This window comes from Procambarus clarkii, chromosome 52 (assembly GCF_040958095.1).
Source record: "Procambarus clarkii isolate CNS0578487 chromosome 52, FALCON_Pclarkii_2.0, whole genome shotgun sequence".
NCBI classification, from domain to species: Eukaryota; Metazoa; Arthropoda; class Malacostraca; order Decapoda; family Cambaridae; genus Procambarus; species Procambarus clarkii.
The window spans coordinates 28,438,035-28,459,064 of NC_091201.1; the positions used below are offsets into that span (position 1 = coordinate 28,438,035).

The 21,030-nt window shown below is 40.0% G+C and overlaps 2 protein-coding genes across 6 annotated transcripts; one reads left to right on the plus strand and one right to left on the minus strand.

The window, feature by feature from the left end:
- LOC123763586 (heat shock cognate 71 kDa protein) lies at positions 1 to 9,067 on the plus strand. 3 transcript variants are annotated; one of them, XM_045750772.2, is made up of 2 exons: positions 1 to 159; positions 6,438 to 9,067. In XM_045750772.2, the coding sequence occupies exon 2, from the start codon at positions 6,441 to 6,443 to the stop codon at positions 8,355 to 8,357; it is 1,917 nt and encodes a 638-aa protein (XP_045606728.1). In that variant the 5' UTR covers positions 1 to 159; positions 6,438 to 6,440; the 3' UTR covers positions 8,358 to 9,067. The 3 variants fall into 3 exon arrangements, with proteins under 3 accessions (XP_045606728.1, XP_069160664.1, XP_069160665.1); XM_069304563.1 differs by having other exon boundaries at positions 98 to 432; XM_069304564.1 differs by lacking the exon at positions 1 to 159 and adding an exon at positions 4,952 to 5,040.
- On the minus strand, positions 8,836 to 20,085 carry LOC123763587 (uncharacterized). Of its 3 annotated transcripts, none has more exons than XM_045750773.2 (6): positions 19,848 to 20,085; positions 19,368 to 19,439; positions 18,706 to 18,830; positions 16,102 to 17,365; positions 13,370 to 13,490; positions 8,836 to 9,527 (listed from the first exon to the last, which is right to left on the minus strand). In XM_045750773.2, the coding sequence occupies exons 3-6, from the start codon at positions 18,798 to 18,800 to the stop codon at positions 9,109 to 9,111; spliced, it is 1,899 nt and encodes a 632-aa protein (XP_045606729.2). In that variant the 5' UTR covers positions 18,801 to 18,830; positions 19,368 to 19,439; positions 19,848 to 20,085; the 3' UTR covers positions 8,836 to 9,108. The 3 variants fall into 3 exon arrangements, with proteins under 3 accessions (XP_045606729.2, XP_069160666.1, XP_045606731.2); XM_069304565.1 differs by having other exon boundaries at positions 19,368 to 19,441; positions 19,853 to 20,083; XM_045750775.2 differs by lacking the exon at positions 19,368 to 19,439 and having other exon boundaries at positions 19,848 to 20,083.
- Positions 20,086 to 21,030: the final 945 nt, after the last annotated feature.

Here is a 21,030-nt window from a genome sequence, read left to right on the forward strand (position 1 = left end):
GACGTCAGAGGCGGGAGGGGCCGCCATTGGCTGGGTGTCGACGATGATTCTAGAAGTGACGTGCGGTCGGCGGGGTGGGCGACGCCGCCGCCATACACGCCCTGAGCGTTGCCGCGGCAACAGTACGTCTCTCCTCGCTCCTCGTTCTTCATATTAGTCGTAAGTGTAGTGACTTCGACTTCAGTCTTAAGGGCCACAAGGATTTGTCGTGTGAAGCACTGTGTTGTGGCAAGTTCCGGTTATATTCGGGTCGAGATATAGTGGAAAACTAGACTAAAATAATGGAAGCATTTGGATGGTATTTCGGAACATGATCGTTCGTCAGGATGTTATTGAACGCCGCCGCCGCCGCGGTGGGCCGGGGGCTCTTGTGGTGCTCTACAGGACATAATCTCTTATGAACATTGACGGGGGCGGGGTTCGTGCATAACAGTAGGTTTGAAGTCATATAACTTGCATTTTAACAGTTTATGGTTAAAATATAACCTTTTTAAGTGTTTGTAGTGCCACTCGTTAGTTTAATCCTCGGTATTGACAACTAAATTGCATCACCGCGTCCGGGAATTGGAACTCGATACATAAATTATGAATTTAATATAGATATATGGAATTATATCTGGGAAGCGGGAGGCTAGGGTGATCGATGAGCCTGGTGAGGGTACACTTCCTGATGCTGGTCCTGTCGCCCATGTTGGATGGGCGTCTGGTGTGAGTGAACTCATTGTGGTATAGAGCCAGATACACTTGCATCATGTATTACCATGATGTGGATATTCTTCCCGTCTACTTGGTGCTCCATGCTTTTGATCGGTTTATAATTTTGCTCTGATTGTAAAGACTTCCATTAGGCGGATTAATAAAATAACTAGAGCGGGAGTGGAGGCATTCAGTGGGTGTTGTCTACTGAAGTATAGTCGGTACTGGCAGTTTTCCATACTGTGAATGTCCGTTTTAATTTTCATTTGTACAACATTGTTTAAAAACAAACTGTTTAGCCTTTTGGTTTAGTGGAATAAACGCCCGCTGCAAAGTTTTTACCATAAAACCCTTTTGCAGTTGGTTTTAAGTGACTTGAAGAACCCGGTCTGAACACTAAAATTGCGGCGAACCCAGCCGCGTAGTCCCTGGTCAGACCCCGGACTGATTGTTCATGACGGCAAGTGACGTAAACACCATTCACCGTAAAGTTACACCAATACATGAAAGTATAACTTGACATCTACATGGACGCTATTTAGCGTGACCTGTTAAATAAACTTCATTGTACTGGCTTTTCTTATTCCTGACAAAAAAAAAAGGGCAAAACTAGACATAGGTGTTGCTCGCTCGCTAGCCCTGTATTTGAGTATGGTTAATAGATTATGCACAAAGAACTCTGGTAGTGGGATAGTTACTGCATACATCTGCATTTATAGTAACGGCGAATTTCCTTGAACTATGAGTAAAGCAGATACACATGGTTCCCAAACCCATTAACTAAACCCTCGACCGCCCGCCGCCCTCCACAATGTCTTGGCACAGCCGACTAAGGGGCGTCTGGGATCATCCCGGACGTAGATTAGAACACTCATCATGGCCCTTGTGGATCTTTTTATTTGATATCACGCTATTGTCTGTGTACTCTATTTGTGCTTGCGGGGGTTGAGCTTTCTCTGGTCCCGCCTCTCGACTGCCAATAAACTGGTGTACCGATTCCTGAGCCTACTGGAGTCTATCACATCTACATGTGAAACTGTGTATGGCGTCAGCCTCAACCACATCACTTCCTAGTGCATTCCACTTGCTAACTACAATAGCACTGAAATTCTTTCTAACGTTTGTGCCTCATTTGGGTACTAAGTTTCCACCTGTGTCCCCTTGTTCGTGTTCCACCCGTGCTGAAGGTTTTGTCCACCCTGTCAATTCCCCTGAGAATTTTGTAGGGGGTTATGTCTCCCCTTACTCTTGTTTTCCAGGGACGTGATGTTCAGCTTCAGCCTTTTCTCGTAGCTCATACCTATAAGTTTCGGGACAAGGCTGGTGGCATGCTGCTGAATCTTTAACTTTTCCTCGTGTTTAACTTGATATGAAACTCTGACAGAAGCTACATATTCCAGGATTGGTCTGACACAAGTGGTATAAAGGGTCTTGAACGTTCCCTTACACAGGTTTCTAAATACAGTTCTTATGTTGGCCAACCTAGCATATGCCGCCGATATCCTTTTGATGTGGGCCTCTGGGGACAGGTTCGGTGTGATATCAATCCCCAGATCTTTCACTCTTGCTGGACTTCACCTCCCAGATGGTACATTGTGTTCAGCCTTCTGTTCCCTTCGCCAAATTTTATTACTTTCCTGAGTTGAACTTTGGCAACCATTTTCTAGACCAATTTGTCCCGTTCATCCTGTAGTATTATCTTCATCTGTCTTGATTCTTCTCATAATTTTTTGCATCACCAGCAAACATTGAGAGGTTCTGTCTGTGTCTATCATTACCTAAGTGTAGTTACAGGATGAGAGCTACGCTCGTGGTGTCTGTCTGTGTCCACGATAGCTAGTGGTCCAGGCCGGCCACCTGGAGGACTTTGTACTCGCCTATTTTTTTTATAGATAAAAGTTACATTCTTGTACATTTTGTACTTGCGGAGGTAGAGCTCTGGCTCTTTGGTCATGGAGCAGCTTTGGTGCTATGGGCCCTTTACTCACGTGGGGATGGTTTGTAGTAAATTCTACCATGTACTAGGCCAATATGAGGGTATGGCCTGGACTACTTTAATTTAAATCTTCTAAAGGCCAATTAGAGCCACGCAAGTATTAATAGTCGGCAATACATTTACACCACTAGATAGCCTTCCCGGTTTGGTGCCTTCTATTGATACTTACACCACTAGATCTGACCAAATTAACTAAAATGTTTACATACTTCGTCACTGAGTGAGAATAGTTTGAAAGATGCGCGCATATGTAATAGGAATTCATGCTACGCCAAATCTAAGTACACGTTGTATCCATGGTTTGCCTATTGTAACTTAAACTATTGTCAAAGTCTAAAAGTTTAAATGACCATTTGGGCCGATTATGCATCTTACCACTATGCTACAGTCCGATGGCTTTTGAAAATTAAATTTAAGGTAGCCATTTTCAGCTAGCTGTAATTATAGTACTCTGCACTTTGTGGTGTACTTGACCAAAGGCTCGAATCATGTTGGTCTGTAATTTAATGGGGGGGGGGCAATATAAATGCTGAAAAGTAAATATACGCAGTGGGCATAAGTGTTTAAAGTTACCTTGGTATATGACACCGCGCAACTTGTAAGTTACTTGCCGTGTTTGGTTGGTAAGCGGCGAGTTGCAGGATGAGTCAGAGGGCCACAGGCAGCCCACGCCAGGTCTTGCCGTTCTCAGTAAGGCCAGTCAAGGATTCGCTGTGCCACTTTCCCCTTGTACTAGGCAAGAATTAAAATTTGACAGCGTAAAGTTTAGTCGAGGGAGCCGGTCGGCCGAGCGGACAGCACGCTGGACTTGTGATCCTGTGGTCCCGGGTTCGATCCCAGGCACCGGCGAGAAACAATGGGCAGAGTTTCTTTCACCCTATGTCCCTGTTACCTAGCAGTAAAATAGGTACCTGGGTGTTAGTCAGCTGTCACTGGCTGCTTCCTAGGGGTGGAGGCCTGGTCGACGACCGGGCCGCGGGGGACACTAAAGCCCCGAAATCATCTCAAGATAACCTCAAGAAGAAGATAACCATTCAAATGACTATCTACATTTGAATGTTGGCAAAACTAGTTACAAACCATCCAGATAGTTTGAAATCTAATGTCACTACAGTATCTGGATCAGTACTTTTATTTTTTCATTTTCAGCCTTAACCTACCAGTTTAGCCTGCAACATTACCAAAATAAACCACCAATGTGTTGTGCACTACTCGCCCGGTACCCTTCTAACACAGCTCGTGCCGCCGCCCGCTCATCCACTCCTTTCCCAGCCAAGGAAAGTAGGCCTACAGTATATAGTAAATGTATTTTATAATATTTGACTAGAGGAGGGACCAGACTGTGCCCGGGTCTCTGTATTCTCTAGATCGTAGACGGAAAGACGCACTAATTTACAAATGGAAAATATTGAGGGGGGGGCTGGATTCAAATCTGCACACATCACAAGAAGCCAAAAAGCCATTGCAGGGTGTGCAGAATACCCTCGCTGAAAAGCAGGATAGGTACTGAGAGAACCGGAAGGCCAGAGACTACAGTATTTAGCATGCTTTCACTACACACAAGGGGCATACTGGCAGACTCCTAATATTAAAGTTATAAACACCTCCCAAAGAAAACCAGATTCAGGCTGTAATTCGTACGTCAGGCTGCCAGCAGCCGCGTTCAACAACCTGGTTGACTAGACCTCCACACGCCCCCCCCCCCCCTCTTTTACATTACTGCCAAGGCAGACACCCGGCCGCCGCCGCCCCTTCTATCCACTGCCAAGACAGACACATCTTGTTTCATCTTGGAATTGAGTTTTTTTTAGGGGGGGGGGGTGTTGATTGCCCTAGAGTAGATCAAAGGTTTTCACCACATCTGTGAGAGGAGGGCGACTATTCTCGGTCTTGACAGCATTGGGTCTCCTAGTTTTTATATAGTACTGTTGGTTCGCTGTTGTAGCCTGATGTTTAATAGTTGTATGTTAAGGGCTTAGTGTAGTTCCTGAATTGTCTGGGCATGTAAAGTTATAACGGGTTTGGACGAAACACTAGTAACGATGTAAATGGTTACGGCAAGGGTTGTATCGACTCTTGACGAGGCTGAGGACTTTGTTGCTGCAATTACTCATTTTACTGCACGCAAGACAGTTTTTTTGTTGCGTGATAGTTTTCTTAAAGGTATGTTCCTTAAGCTGCCGCAGGACTTAAAGGCTTACAAAAGTGTCTATATATTCATTCTAACGTGCTCCTTTCCCCACCCACCTTGAAGATTCAGCGGTATGCCACCAGGCTTGTCCCGGAACTGAGAGGAATGGGCTACGAGGAAAAGCTAAAGGAGCTGAACCTCACATCTGTTTTCCAGAGTAAGGAGAGACATAACGACCTACAAAATTCTCAGGGGAATTGACAGGGTGGACAGAAACTCTTCAGCACGGGTGGGACAGGAACAAGGGGACACAGGCGGAAACTTAGTACCCAGATGAGCCACAGAGACGTTAGAAAGAATTTTTTCAGTGTAGAGTAGTTAATAAATGGAATGCACTAGGCAGTGATGTGGTGGAGGCTGACTCCATACAGTTTCAAATGTAGATATGATAGAGCCCAGTAGGCTCGGGAATCTGTACACCAGTTGCTTGACAGTTAAGAGGTGGGACCAAAGAGCCAAAGCTCAACCCCCACAAGCACAATTAGGTAAGTACCCCCACTATTGATACTCGCCCTCACACGTACTACTACCACTGTTGTCCCCCCCCCCTCCCCCTTCCATACCCCAGTGCTCCTGGGTGTTGCAGGAGCTTGTTATACCTCCATCCCATTGCTTCTGCAGCTGTTCTAACCTGCTCACTGCTCCTGCAGTCGTGTTGTCCCCCCCCCCTTCCCCACTACCTGTTGGTTTTCCACCCACTCTGCAGTTCCATCCAGGAGGAAAGTTTGAATTGCACAAGTTTTTATAAATTTAATCTGAATATTAGGTTCCATATTTCCTTGCACATTATAGTGCTGCTGGTGGCAACATGACTGCACAAACATTAAAAGGTTTGTAACCAAAGATATTGGAACTCAATTATTCCTGATAACTTAAATATTAAGGTCATTGGTAGGAGGGAGACAAATACTGTACTGTATAGCAAGTGTAAATTTATTACTTTTGCCAAAATGTTGCCATTTTGGAGTGCACTTGCTCTATGAAAGTGGCTCCCTATATTGTGCAGTATAAATGTACTGTACTTGAATGTACTAGTTTGTGAACTTCGTATTTTTAGAAGTTTAATATGGATATGTTTAATTTCCTTGGATACATTTTTATTCTGATTAAATCAGGATAAATGGCTATCCTGGTTCCAGTATTGGGACTTTTAAATCAAATTATTACAAAACTGTTAAATTCTAAATGTTCAAATTCTTGTATAATAGCAAAGCTAGTCTTTGTAGTTGTCAGAAATTTAATTGGTAATTATAGGTATTTAAGATTTTGAACCAATTTGGAAATGGTGAAAACTGAAGTGACCTGGAACACACCTTGGATATCCATTGATGTTGGTGGTTTAGTATAGAATGTTTTTTCTAAACTAGGTTTGTGCTGAATAACACTGTACCAATATCCATATGTATTGAAAGCTACCAAATCATATTTTTTTGTGCATAGATTTAATAGTACAGGTATTTCATATCTACTAAATTTACCTAATGAGACTAGAAATTAAAACATAAATTTAATTTTTTATTGAAAGTTAATTTGCTTTGATTTTTATCTTTTCAGACTATGCCTAAAGCTGTTGGCATTGACCTTGGCACCACCTTCTCATGTGTGGGTGTATTCCAGCATGGGAAGGTAGAAATCATTGCAAATGACCAGGGTAACCGTACTACACCATCGTATGTGGCTTTCACTGATGCAGAGAGGCTCATTGGTGATGCTGCCAAGAATCAGGTAGCAATGAACCCAAACAATACAGTTTTTGATGCTAAAAGGCTAATAGGCAGAAAATTCAATGATGCTAGTGTTCAAGCTGATATGAAACACTGGCCATTTACTGTAATTAGTGATGGTGGGAAACCCAAAATTCAGATTGAATACAAGGGAGAAACGAAGTCTTTTTACCCAGAAGAAATTTCATCAATGGTACTTATCAAGATGAAAGAAACGGCTGAAGCTTACCTTGGCTCCACTGTAAAGGATGCAGTTATAACAGTGCCTGCATACTTCAATGATTCACAGCGGCAAGCCACAAAGGATGCTGGAACTATCTCTGGTATGAATGTGCTTCGTATTATTAATGAACCCACTGCTGCAGCCATTGCATATGGTCTAGATAAAAAGGTTGGTGGTGAACGTAATGTTCTCATCTTTGATCTTGGTGGTGGTACATTTGATGTTTCAATCTTGACAATAGAAGATGGTATTTTTGAAGTAAAGTCTACTGCAGGTGATACTCACCTTGGTGGAGAAGACTTTGATAATCGTATGGTTACCCACTTCATTCAAGAGTTCAAACGCAAGTATAAAAAGGATATGAGTGACAACAAGCGTGCAGTAAGACGGCTACGTACAGCATGCGAACGTGCTAAAAGAACTTTGTCTTCATCTACACAAGCAAGTATTGAGATAGACTCCCTGTATGAAGGTGTAGACTTCTACACTTCAATTACCAGAGCTAGATTTGAAGAAATGTGTGCTGACCTCTTCAGAGGCACACTTGATCCTGTAGAAAAGTCTCTCCGTGATGCAAAAATGGACAAGAGTCAAATTAATGAAATTGTTATGGTGGGTGGTTCTACAAGAATTCCAAAGATTCAAAAGTTGCTGCAAGATTTCTTTAATGGTAAAGAGCTTAATAAATCTATTAATCCCGATGAAGCTGTTGCTTATGGTGCTGCAGTTCAAGCAGCAATCCTGTGTGGAGACAAGTCTGAAGCTGTTCAAGACTTGTTGCTGCTGGATGTTGCTCCACTTTCTCTTGGTATTGAAACTGCTGGTGGTGTAATGACTGCTCTCATTAAACGCAACACTACTATTCCCACAAAGCAGACTCAGACATTTACAACATATTCAGATAATCAACCAGGTGTTCTCATTCAGGTATATGAAGGTGAACGTGCCATGACCAAAGACAACAACCTTCTTGGCAAATTTGAATTGACTGGTATTCCACCAGCCCCACGTGGGGTTCCTCAGATTGAGGTTACCTTTGACATTGATGCTAATGGAATTTTAAATGTATCTGCTGCAGACAAATCCACTGGCAAAGAAAATAAAATCACCATTACAAATGACAAGGGACGGCTCAGCAAAGAAGAAATTGAGAAAATGGTTCAAGATGCAGAGAAATATAAAGCTGATGATGAAAACCAGCGTGAACGAATTGCAGCCAAGAATAGTCTCGAATCTTATTGCTTTAATATGAAATCTACTGTGGAAGACGAAAAGTTCAAAGATAAGGTTTCTAGTACTGATCGCAGCAAAATACTAGATGCATGCAATGAAGCAATTAAATGGTTGGATTCTAATCAGTCTGCTGAAAAGGATGAATTTGAGCATAAACAGAAGGAAGTAGAGCAGATTTGCAATCCTATCATAACAAAGATGTATGCTTCTTCAGGAGGGGCACCTGGTGCACCTGGTGGGGCACCTGAAGGTGCCTCCACTGGCGGTGGACCTACCATTGAAGAAGTTGACTAAACCAGTTCTTTGTAGCTTAACATTTACATCATGTCTATTTGTGAACATTATATTTGAAATATTTGCTTGCCTAGCATGTTAAATAGTTAAAAAATTCACTTAAAGCATTATATAAATATATTTTAGTAGCAGTGCTATACCAAAAAAATTTGCTTTAAACAATGGAAATTCCTAAATCATATCTTAAACGAAGAATGTACTGAATTAAATTTTTGATGTAACTGGTTAATTTCAAAAGGCTCTATTTTTTTTTTTTTTTTTATGAAAGGTTGAATCTAGTGCATTTGTGTGTGCAGATGAAATATTAAAATTAAGCTGATAAGTGTTAATTAAAAAATTATAGTAATGGAAGGATCTATGTAATTTGATGCTTTAGTACATACACTGCATTGTATTTATTTTTGGTAAAGTTGAGATTTGTTTTTCAGTTAACCTGGTGGATGCTTGTGGCATGCTTAGCTAGGAGTACAAACAAAACTAATTGATATTAATTTATTGTGTACATTAGATTACAATTCTGTATAAAAGTACATGGTAATAGCTAAATTGTAAGCAGCCATGTTAAGGTAAAGCATTTTTTGTTTTTATAGCAACATTCTACTGTTAACTAAAACAAAATTCAAATGTGAAACTTTACTAAAGCAGGCAAAATATTGCTGCCAAATCAGATTATTTGCTCTGTACATTTAATAAATATTGAACTAGCTAAAGGTTTTTCTTTACCATAAGACCACTTGCAATTCTTGAGCTTTTAAGCTAAATGATCCAAAAGTGCCATGGATCTGTTAGGGTGTCGCTTAGTCTGGGAAATGTTGCCATATTTTATTTTGTCCACGACTCTGGGGTGCAGTTTGTAGCCAGAGCTTCCAGGAAGTATGCTACCAACAGCTTTATTTAATGTGGCATATAAATGCTTTGATTGATCACCTGGACGTTTAGAAGGGTGATAATTGGTACCAATTTCACTAGCTGAATCTGCCAGCTTCATGGATTTATCAATAGGTTCTGCAAAGTTCTTCATTTCCCCAAGAGTAATGTGATAAAGAAAAGGATCTTTCACTGGATCAGATGGCTGGCATGAACCACACTGCACACACACACTTTGACCTTTCCTGTTGGTTAAAGTAGGCTCTAAGAACAAACGTTCATTTTGTAGGTAGTGGTGGACACCTGTAAAATACAAATTAGAAATTTATTAAGTACAACTATGCAAAGTACAGTACTAAATTTTCACTGAAAACACTGGACCAATGTGAGGATAAAATTCCACCATTGTATATTACTGGTTGGACTAGTAAATTAGTATAGTAATCACCTGTCCAGGACACTAATATTCTGCCATCCTGCTAATCTTGGGTAACCAGAGACATGCTATCCTGATCAAAAGATTCCTACCTAGTAAGTAAAGACTTGCCTTCATGATTAGTGACCAAATAATTATTAAAGAGAAAGCTGGAAATTGCTTTGAGATAAGGTAAGCATGAATGGCTTCAGCAGTGGTGCCAAAACCCTCGAAGCAACACACATGTAGCAAGTTCCAGCAAAACTTGGCATATTTTTCCTCGCCTTTAGTACAGTGAATTTTTTTTTGTCAAACCGGTATGAACAGCGGTAGTGCATAAATGGCAATACAAATATTGGAAGGAAACAATTTCATGACTAGGGATGGTGGAGGATTAAAACATGGCTCTACAGTACCTGCCTATTGTAACTGACTACTTATTCCCCCCCCCCCCCCCCAGGATAAGATGCCAGATGTCTTCCTTAGTCTTTTTTCTGGGATGGCTTGCTTGTGCAGTCTCTTGACTCCACCCAACCCTCCTTCCCCTCAAATTCACAACAATTTCAAAGCCTTGAACCCAGACTCCTTCAAGCTGCTCTCCTTTCCCTACTCCTCTGAGAGACCATGGGTGCATTGCTTTTCCATCTCTTCAATCTATTGTGGGTCCCTCAAGCTCTCAATATGACCTTCTTCAGTTCTCTACTTTTCAGCCTCTGGCATATGACCAACCCAACCATCATCGTGTCGCCTGCTCTCATTTCCATTCCTACCAGAGACGATGATGACTCAATTTGTACCTTCACACCACCACACCTTGTGTCTTTCAAACACAAGCCTGGTGTCTCCGAAATGCTTTAGGTCTTCCCCAACTCGTCTGTCTGCCTATTGTTCCTGTACCTCGTCTCATCTTGTCGGGAGCTGTCTGACCTTGCTATAGGACACGGTTGCTCTTGTCTCTGACATGCTCCAGATCAGAAGTAGTCTCGATCCCCGCTTAGCCCGACTTCTTTAACCACCTCTCCCCGGTGCCGCCACCTTCACTAGATAATGTCGACTCGCCTATGCTCCTTGCCGCTCTCAGCTCAACCATATCTGCTGACCTTGCCTATGCTCCCAACTGTGATTTCTCTGATCCCATTCCTGATCTTCCCTAGTTCTGTGCCTCATTTCTTTAGTTTATTTTTTATTGTAGTTGTTCTTGAATGGAACATTTGTCGTTTTTTATGCCAATTTTAGTGAACGGCAAATCGATTTCAGAGTTTTCACCACTGTATTTGCCTCATAGCGGCAATGATTGGCACTTGTCCTGTTCAATTCTGCGATTATTCCTCTCTCTCCTTCCTTCCAACTTGTTAACCCTAACTCTTGTTTTCTCTTGATCCAGAATGTTCCATTTGTTCCCCCCCCCCCCCCCACCCTTTTTCATTCATTCATTCCATCACCATGCATGTCTTTGTTAATAAATGGTGTATCATCTGTTCCATTTATCTCCCGCCATAGGTTCCAATTTCTCTTCCAAATATTACTTAAAACATATTTTAGACTTCAGGCTGGAGCCTGAGCTACTTTTAGATTTTAACTGTCAACATGCCCTCTTGGGGGTTGTGTCCTTATCAATACCCAAGACAATTTTCTAGAACCTTTCATCCTCTCTTCTCCTTTGTTTCCTCTAAATTCTGGCGAGCTGACATGTCGACTCAAACTCGCATTCTTTCCTGCATAGATTTGTTTTATCTGCTGCTCTCCCTGCCAGGTCTATGTAAATGGAAGAGTCCTTAATGACTTCCATAACAATAATTATTTTTTCAGTAATGTGACACCATCCTCCAAACTGAGACCCCAAAGTCCATTCCATGCACCAGCCAAATCCCCCGTTTATGAATGAAAGTTGGTTTACACACGACTTAGAACTGATAACATCCGAACCCTTCCGGAACAAGTGCTTCGCTGATGACTTTTGTTCGAACTACAGCGCTGTAAATGCTTCACCCACGTACTACAAATAATCGCCAACAGAACCTAAACACCTGACCTAACCAGTGCCTAAATATGCTAATATATAATAATTTATATTTGAGAAAACTTCTGTTTTGAATGAACAATGTTGAAATTGATGAATGCATCTTTGGGTCGACCGCTGGATAGAATAGACTTGGTCCGAGGATGGGTTGAATGTGAAGGTGTTCCCCGAGATAGTGTTCTGAGCAATATTTTTTTTTCTGGTTATCCTAAATAATCTGTTCTTTCACCTTCCTTCCCCCTTGGCCTTTTCTTGACCCTTTGTTGACAATATCTCTTCCCTCCAATGCAATAACCACTTTTTCTTTGGTCACAGTTCATTTGGCTTTCTAAGATTTGATTGGCTTTGCTAATTTTATTTACTCTGCTTTTGTAAGGTTTCTTATATTTTCATTGTTCTCTCCAAAGCTTTGGATTTTCTCCAGAGCTTCTGAATCCCTTCCCTTAACTTTGCACTCTCAATGTTGACCAAACCACACACTAGAAGGTGAAGAGATGACGTTTCGGCCCGTCTTGTACCATTCTCGAGTCAATTGTGATCGACATGAAAATGGTCCAGGACAGACCGAAATGTCGTCATCTCTTCACCTTCTAGTGTGGTTGGTCAACATACTTCAGCCACGTTATTGTGACTCCTCATCTGCATTTGCGCACTCAATGTTTTCCCTAATTGTTGGCATACTTCCTATTGTTTCTTGCAGATCCTGAAACTTTTTCACCAGATCTTTCAGACTGTCTTATACAGTAATTCTTTTATTTTATCTTAAATTTTTCCTCTTTATACTCATTATTTTTTTAATTGGAAATCTGCACAATACTTCATTTATCCGAATATTTAATTGAAATGAAATATGTAATTAAATACACCAGCAATCATTAAAATTTAACTTTAGTATATTGAACATAAATTTCAAATACTGTACTACAATTAATAAAAAAATTAATATAACAAAACTAGGAAAAATATTATAACTTGAATGCTTCGGTTCCCCTTGAAGAAGTCAGCATCTCAAAATGGCTATCACTGAGCCCTGATCTCTTCAACTTGAGGACGTTTTTCCCAGAGAGAGACCCTCTCCTAGGTGGCACTGGAAGGGACAGGCATAATGAACTTAAGAAGCAAGCCTTCCAACTCTGGGCTGGGAAAGAAGCCATCTTCTTCTTGAGGTTATCTTGATTTCAGGGCTTAGCGTCCCCATGGCCTGGTCCTCAACCAGGTAATAAAAACCTCATTTTTATTACACACCCCTAGGAAGCAGCTGTCTAACTCCCAGGTACCTATTTACTGCTAGGTGAACAGAGCATCAGGGTGAAAGAAACTCTGCCCAATTGTTTCCGCCTCCACCGGCGATCAAACCCAGAACCTTAGGACTACAAATCCCGAGTGCTGTCCACTTAGCTGTGAGGCGCCTTCAGGCCATTGTTGATTCTACACAACTCGCGCAGATTTCAAATAAGTTGGTGCATAATATATTCCTTTATCAAATTGGAAATACAGACATTGTGTACTTGCAAATAACACACCTTAACATGTAGTGCTCTTCTAGTTTTTAACAATAAAAAAATAGGCCAAAGAACATCAAACTGTCTGGAATTGCTGTAAAATGAACCTGCAGATTAATTTATAATGAGGTCCAGATTTGGAGATTCCACTGTACAATAAACTTGGTCAAACACAAGCAGTATAAGTAGGCATTTCACATTAACTTACATTTATTACAAGAGACGTAATCCTGTGCTTTATGATAGCCATGGAGACGAGAATGCCGAGATGCTTCTAAATCCATTGCATCCCATGATCTCCATCTTCTCCGAAAGTGATTTGTTCTGGACTGAAACATAATTACATACAGTAATTTTGATAAAACCACTTCAGCTTATTTTAACAAATGAACTAGATATTGTACAGAATATTTTGGCAACACCCAATCAAGCAAGAAATTCCCACAATCGATTTGAGAATGGTCCAGGACGGACCGAAACGTCGTCGTCCCTTCACCTAGTGTGTGGTCTGGTCAAGAAATTCACAGTCCCTATGCCAGGAATAACCCACACTATAAATAATACCAAGAATGTTCTTAAATTCCACCCTTTTCCACATATATTTATATTTTAAAATATGAACTGGGGAAGAGATTGCATGGGGTAATTTAGAGGGTGTGGGTATAGGTTTGACATAGGGATGCAAATAATTATCAAAAGAAGACACAAAGCCAAGGAGACTATGTAACACCAGTGTCACTGAATATTCAAAAGGCTATTCAGAGGCTTCGGTGATATTCAAAAGAATATCACCGAAGAGGCCAATACGCGAACAAAAGCACATGAGGAGTGATATCGAAGGTATCAGATTCACTAAAGATTCTTCAGAGGGACGAATGATCATGAACATTTTGGAAACGAAATATGGACGTTCTGAAAATTAGGCCAATTCTACAAGGAGGTACACGACTGTAAAAGAGACGATGCAGTTCAGACAATAAGGACCAGGATGGTTTCCATTAAGTGCCTGTGAGTTAAGCACATATGGCCAATATCTAACCTAACCAGAGCCATTTCTGCAGGGTGGGCCTCACTGCAGTTGATGCAGCATGCCTGGGAAGAAGAGCAATCTGTACAAGAATGTCTTGGGTCACCACACAAGGGACAAAGGAACAACTCGCTGCACCTGAAAGAACTGTGGGCCAAATTTCCAACAACTATTGAAGAGGAATGGAGAGGAAATGTACTCCTGAACAGAGCATCTGACACTCAAGAATGACAGAAGACAGAAGGGACCCAACATAAAAAATAATCTTAATAACTAAAGGGGGATGAGTGAAGGTGTTAATCCAGAGTATAGAAAAGCCCTGGACCTCGAGGATATATTTAATATCATCATGGCAATCTTTGAGGTCCCTATCTCCAGTTGCAACATGGTGTGGGAGAATGACAGTACTAATGCTGGCATTCAACAGGGCATTTTTGGACACCTGAACCGGGGTCTACCCAATGCAGGACAAAATAGCTAAGCAAGTGGCTGCCCCCTAAAAAAGAGCCACAAATACACGAGTGCTAGTCCAGGTGGGGTTAAAAGTAACTTAGGAATCCAGAGTCAACCAAGTGCTCATGGCTGTGCATGTCATCAGGATGGATATGTTCATCATGAGATAGATCAAAATATTAAGGCCCACATAGCAGGGCCAAAAAAATCTTGGAACATAGCAGAGGTAGAAGGAAGCAAACAAGTGAAAGTGTGGTAACAGTGATGAGTAATTCCCATGAAGAAAGGGGTAAAGGACACAGGTGTCACAATAGCAGACGGAGCCACACTAGGAGGCGAGGTAGTTGCCATTGGGAGCTTGTAACTCAACCCTACCAAAGAAATGGCAGGAAAACATAGAGTCAGTTGGGATAGTCTTGGACAAAGCCTGATCTGGGCCCACCACAGCCGGAGCCATGGCGCCTGCTCTTCCAACATAGTCTGACTCTGGAGAGGGGACTAGTCACCCACCTCAGTAGTCTGAGAAGGGGAAAAAGAGGGTCAAAGTACTGTATACATAAAAGTAATCTGAGAAAGACTTTGCTGCCCAGCACCCTCACCCTCTGCAGAGCCCACATGGGAGGCACTAGCATATGGGGCAAGCAACCCCAGGGGTAACTGGAACAGTATATACGAGTACCCATTGAAGGGCCAAATGGTATCCCAGTAACTGATAGGGATATCAACCCCACAATACCAACTTCATCCTATGTATAACTAGGCAGGGCTAATTAGATGCGCCAATTGATTCAGGTGGGCCGCACTGAACCTCCCATTTTACCCCCGCCCCCTCACCAAAGAAGTGTTGCTCCCTAAAGGGGCCTCAGCCGCTGAGTAGGCTCAACTTTGAACATAAGGGTATGCACAGGTCTCCATACACAGTCAACATATGGGGATGTATTTATCTTGTGCACACAGCAGGCAGGAGAGGGGAGCAGAATCCACCCGAAGACGGTGCACAAGAGACCCCCTCACCATTCCAAGGCACTGTCCACAGAGGGAGGAACAGTACCTGAGAAGCCCTAAGTGGATCATCAGATGCTTTCTAATTAAAATAAACATCTTTAGATATACTGATTAAAAAATAATGAATGAAATTCATGTCAAGCCCATTCTTTAGTAAATTATCAAATCAAGAAATTATAGTTTTAGGTTCTTAATTACAATGAGGTAAGAGGTGTCATTTATTGCATATTTTCCAGCTAAAATATTTAAGAAGAGTAACTTGACCTAATTATATTTGATGCCAGAATGGAAACATCTGTCAACACAGTTAAATTTAAATGTACTTTAAGAGAATATGAGTTTGCATTATATGCTATTCATATAATCAAAACAGAATATGACAAGTATCAACATACATATTTTCTGTACTGGCATTATACTCCTTAATTTTTGAACAATGTCATTCACTAACTTACCAAGTGTTCATCATTCCGATAATCTTCCTCCAGCTTTTGTTTTAGGTTTTTCACTAGTTCAGTTCTTGGCTCATAAGGAATCCTTTTCGTAAACACAGGTTCTTCTTCACTGTCCGAGTGAAGCATAGGTGATGGCAGCTTCTTTTGTACAGGATTTCCAGTTTCATATAATGATGTTTTTGTAGAATCTTTCAAATCTGATGGTGTATGAGAATTGGCTTTATGTCTCTCACATAACTCACAGAAATTTTCATCATTAAAGTAATGCCATCCCCCATACCTTCTGCACAGTAAACACGGCTCTTCACTTTCATATTTTGATAAATATTGTATGGGATCCAATAAGTAGTCTTTATCATGATGTGCATCTGATTTGTATGTCATTCTGTCTAATAAAGAAGTATGAGGATATTGATATCTGGGCAAGTCACAGAGCCTGCAATATTCTTCTCTAGTTTTTCTTTCTCTATTAAATTTCACTGCATTATCACTATCATCTAAATCATTACCAGGCTGTGACTGATAGTTAGGGGAAGCTAATGTTTGAGATTGGTCCTTAATGTTGCTGGAACTATTAGGGTGGTCTGAGTAGTTGTTCAATGAAAAGTCTGAGCAATCACTGTCGTTTTGGCTATGGTCTTGACTGGAATCAATTTCTCTAAGAGTATTTATATTCTTACCAAGTTGAAAGTTGTTAACCTTTCTTGATCCATTTTGTTTGATGGATTTCTCAGAGAACTGAACTTTTTTCTTAGAATTTTCCTTGTTCTCTTGTGTATTTCCATTATTTCTAACACATTTACTGTAGGCATTTAATGCTTCTTCTCCAATATTGTTTGAGTATGCATCTACACCAGGTCTCCAATTTCCATCAAGTATAGACACACAGTCATGTGTTTCTTTATAATTTTTACGTCCATTCATCTCGCCTCTCGGTAGTGAACGGGTTGAAATCAACATTCTTCGTGGCATATCAGATATTCCAGATTTTTTTCTTTCTTTGTTCACTCTCTTCTTAATGTCAATAACAGAACATTGGCATTTAGGTCTCAAATGGTTGCAATTTAATCTAGTCTTTGTTGGTATCCCAATAACGGTAGTTTTTGAGTGAGGTTTATTAATTTCACTACTTGCTGATTGCAAATGCATGTGTTGGACTGGCTGTGTAACTTGGTCCATGAGGGATGACTTGAGAGGAGATGAAAGAAGAGTTCGTTTTCTTGGAATTTTCTTTGTTCCTACATTCCGTAATTTGTCTCCTTTCCTGAAAAATATAAAAATCAGGTGTTGAATGCAATGAGAGACACTCTTCTGGCTGACCACTAATTAGATCCTCAAGCTATGACACTGAGGATGCCAAGCCTCTGATACCTCTCTTGAACCTACTTGGAGCCAGGACCAGAATTTAGCTCTTTATGAAATAAAGGGAGCTTGAGGATCAAATATGAGTTCTTAGACAAAATCCAGCAGAAACTACTGCATAAGTACTGTACTTTAAAACCAGAAGCTGCTTGAAGGAAATTGGTAAGGTAGATTTAAACAAGGCAAACAGTCACTGCAGAATGGTAAACACCATAAGTTTATTATCCAGTGGGTGAAACAGCATTTCCTGCTTTCTATCCTACACTATAGCTTGAAGGTGTTGCCCCTTGTGTGAATTACACTTAGCTTTTTGAAGAAGTGGAATGTACCAATTGAGACAGGTCTGGAATGATGCTCAACTGGTGTACTGAATAACTTGTACATGTGAATAGCTGGTATGTGAATGTCATGTAGGCCACTAGTAAAGTTGCTCACATGGCATTGGAAGGAGACAATGTTTTGTGGCCTCCTCTCATTGCATTCAGGGTAATTGCCCTCCAAAGTGAGCTGTTATGAGAAGGCAAGAGAAAATTGCAAAGGCCCTTGGCTCCAGAAGATTATAAAAAAAGTCTCACAGTACATGTTATTGGATAGTTTGATCCATGTTATTGGATAGTTTGATCCATGTTATTGGATAGTTTGATCCATGTTATTGGATAGTTTGATCCATGTTACTGGATACTTTGATCCACAACGCCCAGTGCATAAGCTCAGGTGCTACTGTGGAGGAAGCCCAACAAATAGATTTATGTTGAGTTATGAGTTGTGTGCTAATGAATGACTTCTCAATTACTCTATTAAACATTTGATTAAAATGATTTTATCAAATAATTTCAGCATACAATCTGTAAACAAGACCCTACTAACCAAGAATGAAAACAAAATATGATTTCTTCCAAAGAACCTGTGGATAATATTGCTTGGAAACTTTTTACTTTACACATCTTAAAATTACAGTATAAGAGTACATAAACCAAGAGAGAGAGAGAAAACTACAGACTGCTTCTGCAAGGTAATGAGAAAGTAAGTGATGTTATCTTTTTCTTTTAATTGGGGAACAAAAATCCATAACTATCAAAGTCGATTGATTTCCAATAAATATAGAAAAATACAATACTGTATAACTGCCCTTGTAGTCTGAATAATTTTAAGCATCTATTATTTAGTAATTAGAAGAGTAAGTAACTTCATTCATGATTAATTAATCTTGATACAGTATTCATTTAAGTGAATAAAACTTACGTGGCCATAATAGGTCCGCAAAAAGTAACTTTCTTCTGAAGAGGAGTGTTTGTATTTTTTTTTTTAATACGTTCCTTGGCGCCACTCTGCAGCATCTTACTGTCTTTTCATTAACAAATGACAAACTGAAAATAAGAAGTACTGTATGTATTTGTATTTTATTTATTTTATTTATTTACATGGAAGAAGGAACATTGGATTTAGAAAGTACATACATTGAGGTTAGAGCATAACATTCTTATAGAGCCACTAACATACACAGCATTTCAGGTAGAATGTATGTGCAGGATGTAAATGTGTTGTAAACCGACATACAAATTTTAGTAAAGTACCAAACTGCACAACTATTGTACTAGTTGTTATTTGTTACTAACCTCTCTGAGATACCTTATACAAAAATACTATATATACTAACTTTAACTAATTTGAAAGTGAAAAATTAATTTGAAACAAACAAATATTTAATTGATATTAAATAATTCAAATTATATGCTGTATCTACCATTCCACATTGTATATCTAAAACTTCACATGAATTCAAACATGATTTAAATTTTGCAAAACTCCCAAAGCCTAATTACTCTTAAATACTTTTATACTAAATTAATGTAACAATTGTCACATTACAGTATATAAATACAGTTTCCAATTGTTAGGCTTACCAAGATCCTTCTAGGCCAACGGCAAACCTTCCCCAGCATGTAACCCACCACAGTTGTCTAACTCCCAGGTACCTGAATATAAACAATATTAATATACAGTACTCTGTGTACTGAAAAAATATTATTATTATTATTATTTTATTATTATCATCATTGACAAAATTTACAAAACAAATTTCAAATTACCAATACTGATAAACAAAGTTCTGTGGACAAACATAATTATCAAAATACTGTAATATTGATGATGAAAAAAAAAAGTATAATTAATTCAATTATAATTTTTTAATAAGCTAATTATTGGAGACATTAAACCGAAGGGAAGGAGAGATTATAGTTATACGAGTGATAACAATACTGAAAGATTAACTTAAACGTTTAAGTAGAGATAATAGACATTATATTAATATTGATGATATTGAGAAGCAAAATTAGAAGTTTAGCATAAAGATGTTTTTGTTCAAACTGTCTGTAACTAACCTGGAGAAGCAAGGCGGGACTCATGGCCCGGGCTCTCGCCAATCACATGCTTTAGTTTAGTTGATTTATTATGCACTCCATACCTATCCCGTGGGCAACATACTGAATATTCTTTTAACTCGGGTAAGTTCGTCTCTCAAACACAGGCTCATACATCAGACCCTTAAGTCCTGACCCACTGAGAACTGCCAACTGTGCGGTGTTGTGTTCCTGTAACTCTCGAACTTCAATCCGGATTCTTTGCTCAGGTATTCCATAAGCTCATTTGTAAATAATTCATAATTAAGAATAATTTACAAATGAGTTTAAGAAAACATAAGAGAAATGGTTCAATTATATTAAGATTACAATTTATTTTAAAGGTAAAACTAAACAGCCTCAAGGATGATCACACAAATCACTGGAATACCTTGTAGAAATAGCAGAGCTACTCGCTAAGCTACTCGCGAAATGAACCACAAAAACGTTCAGGGAATTCAGAGGCAACAGCTAGTATATACTGTACAGTCTCTGACCAACACACTGTAATCCGTCATATGTTATAGGGCAGCAACACGAACATTGCTATATACCTAAGTTTGGGGCGCAGCAGTTGCTTAATTTACAACCTGTACTTGAGGTAACTCCATAGTCTCCTGAGACACATGGATGCCTACTACTATTTATTTATTTATTTATTTATGCATATACAAGAATGTACATAAGGAATGTGAGGATACAAATATGGTAATTACAGTCTTGTAAAGCCACTAGCACGCGCAGCGTTTCGGGCAGAGACTACTACTACTACTACTTGAGGTCGATCTCGAACCCATTGTTGATGTGACGACTTATATTGAATTTTGTAACTAGCTCATCAAGATTGTAACTTGCTTAGCTGAATGAATTGTGGGGTTCAGTCCCTAAGCCCATTATGTGCCTCTAACCCTTTCCACTACCGCCCACAAGATGGGTATGGGGTGCATAATAAATGAACTAAACTAAAAAAAACTCCGATCCCACGATCGTCGTCGGGTATGGGGTATGGGTATGGGGTGCATAATAAATGAACTAAACTAAAAAAAACTCCGATCCCACGATCGTCGTCGGGTATGGGGTATGGGTATGGGGTGCATAATAAATGAACTAAACTAAAAAAAACTCCGATCCCACGATCGTCGTCGGGTATGGGGTATGGGTATGG

What these genes read in the sequence shown, in the direction of transcription:
- LOC123763586 (XM_045750772.2), top strand. Translation starts at nt 6,441, where the DNA reads ATGCCTAAAGCTGTTGGCATTGACCTTGGCACCACCTTCTCATGTGTG.
- LOC123763587 (XM_045750773.2), bottom strand. Translation starts at nt 18,800, where the DNA reads ATGCTGCAGAGTGGCGCCAAGGAACGTATTAAAAAAAAAAATACAAAC. An exon ending in TGCGGACCTATTATGGCCAC is followed by an intron (nt 17,366 to 18,705) that starts GTAAGTTTTATT and finishes TATATTTTTCAG; the next exon opens with GAAAGGAGACAAATTACGGA. An exon ending in TTACGTCTCTTGTAATAAAT is followed by an intron (nt 9,528 to 13,369) that starts GTAAGTTAATGT and finishes TGTATTTTACAG; the next exon opens with GTGTCCACCACTACCTACAA.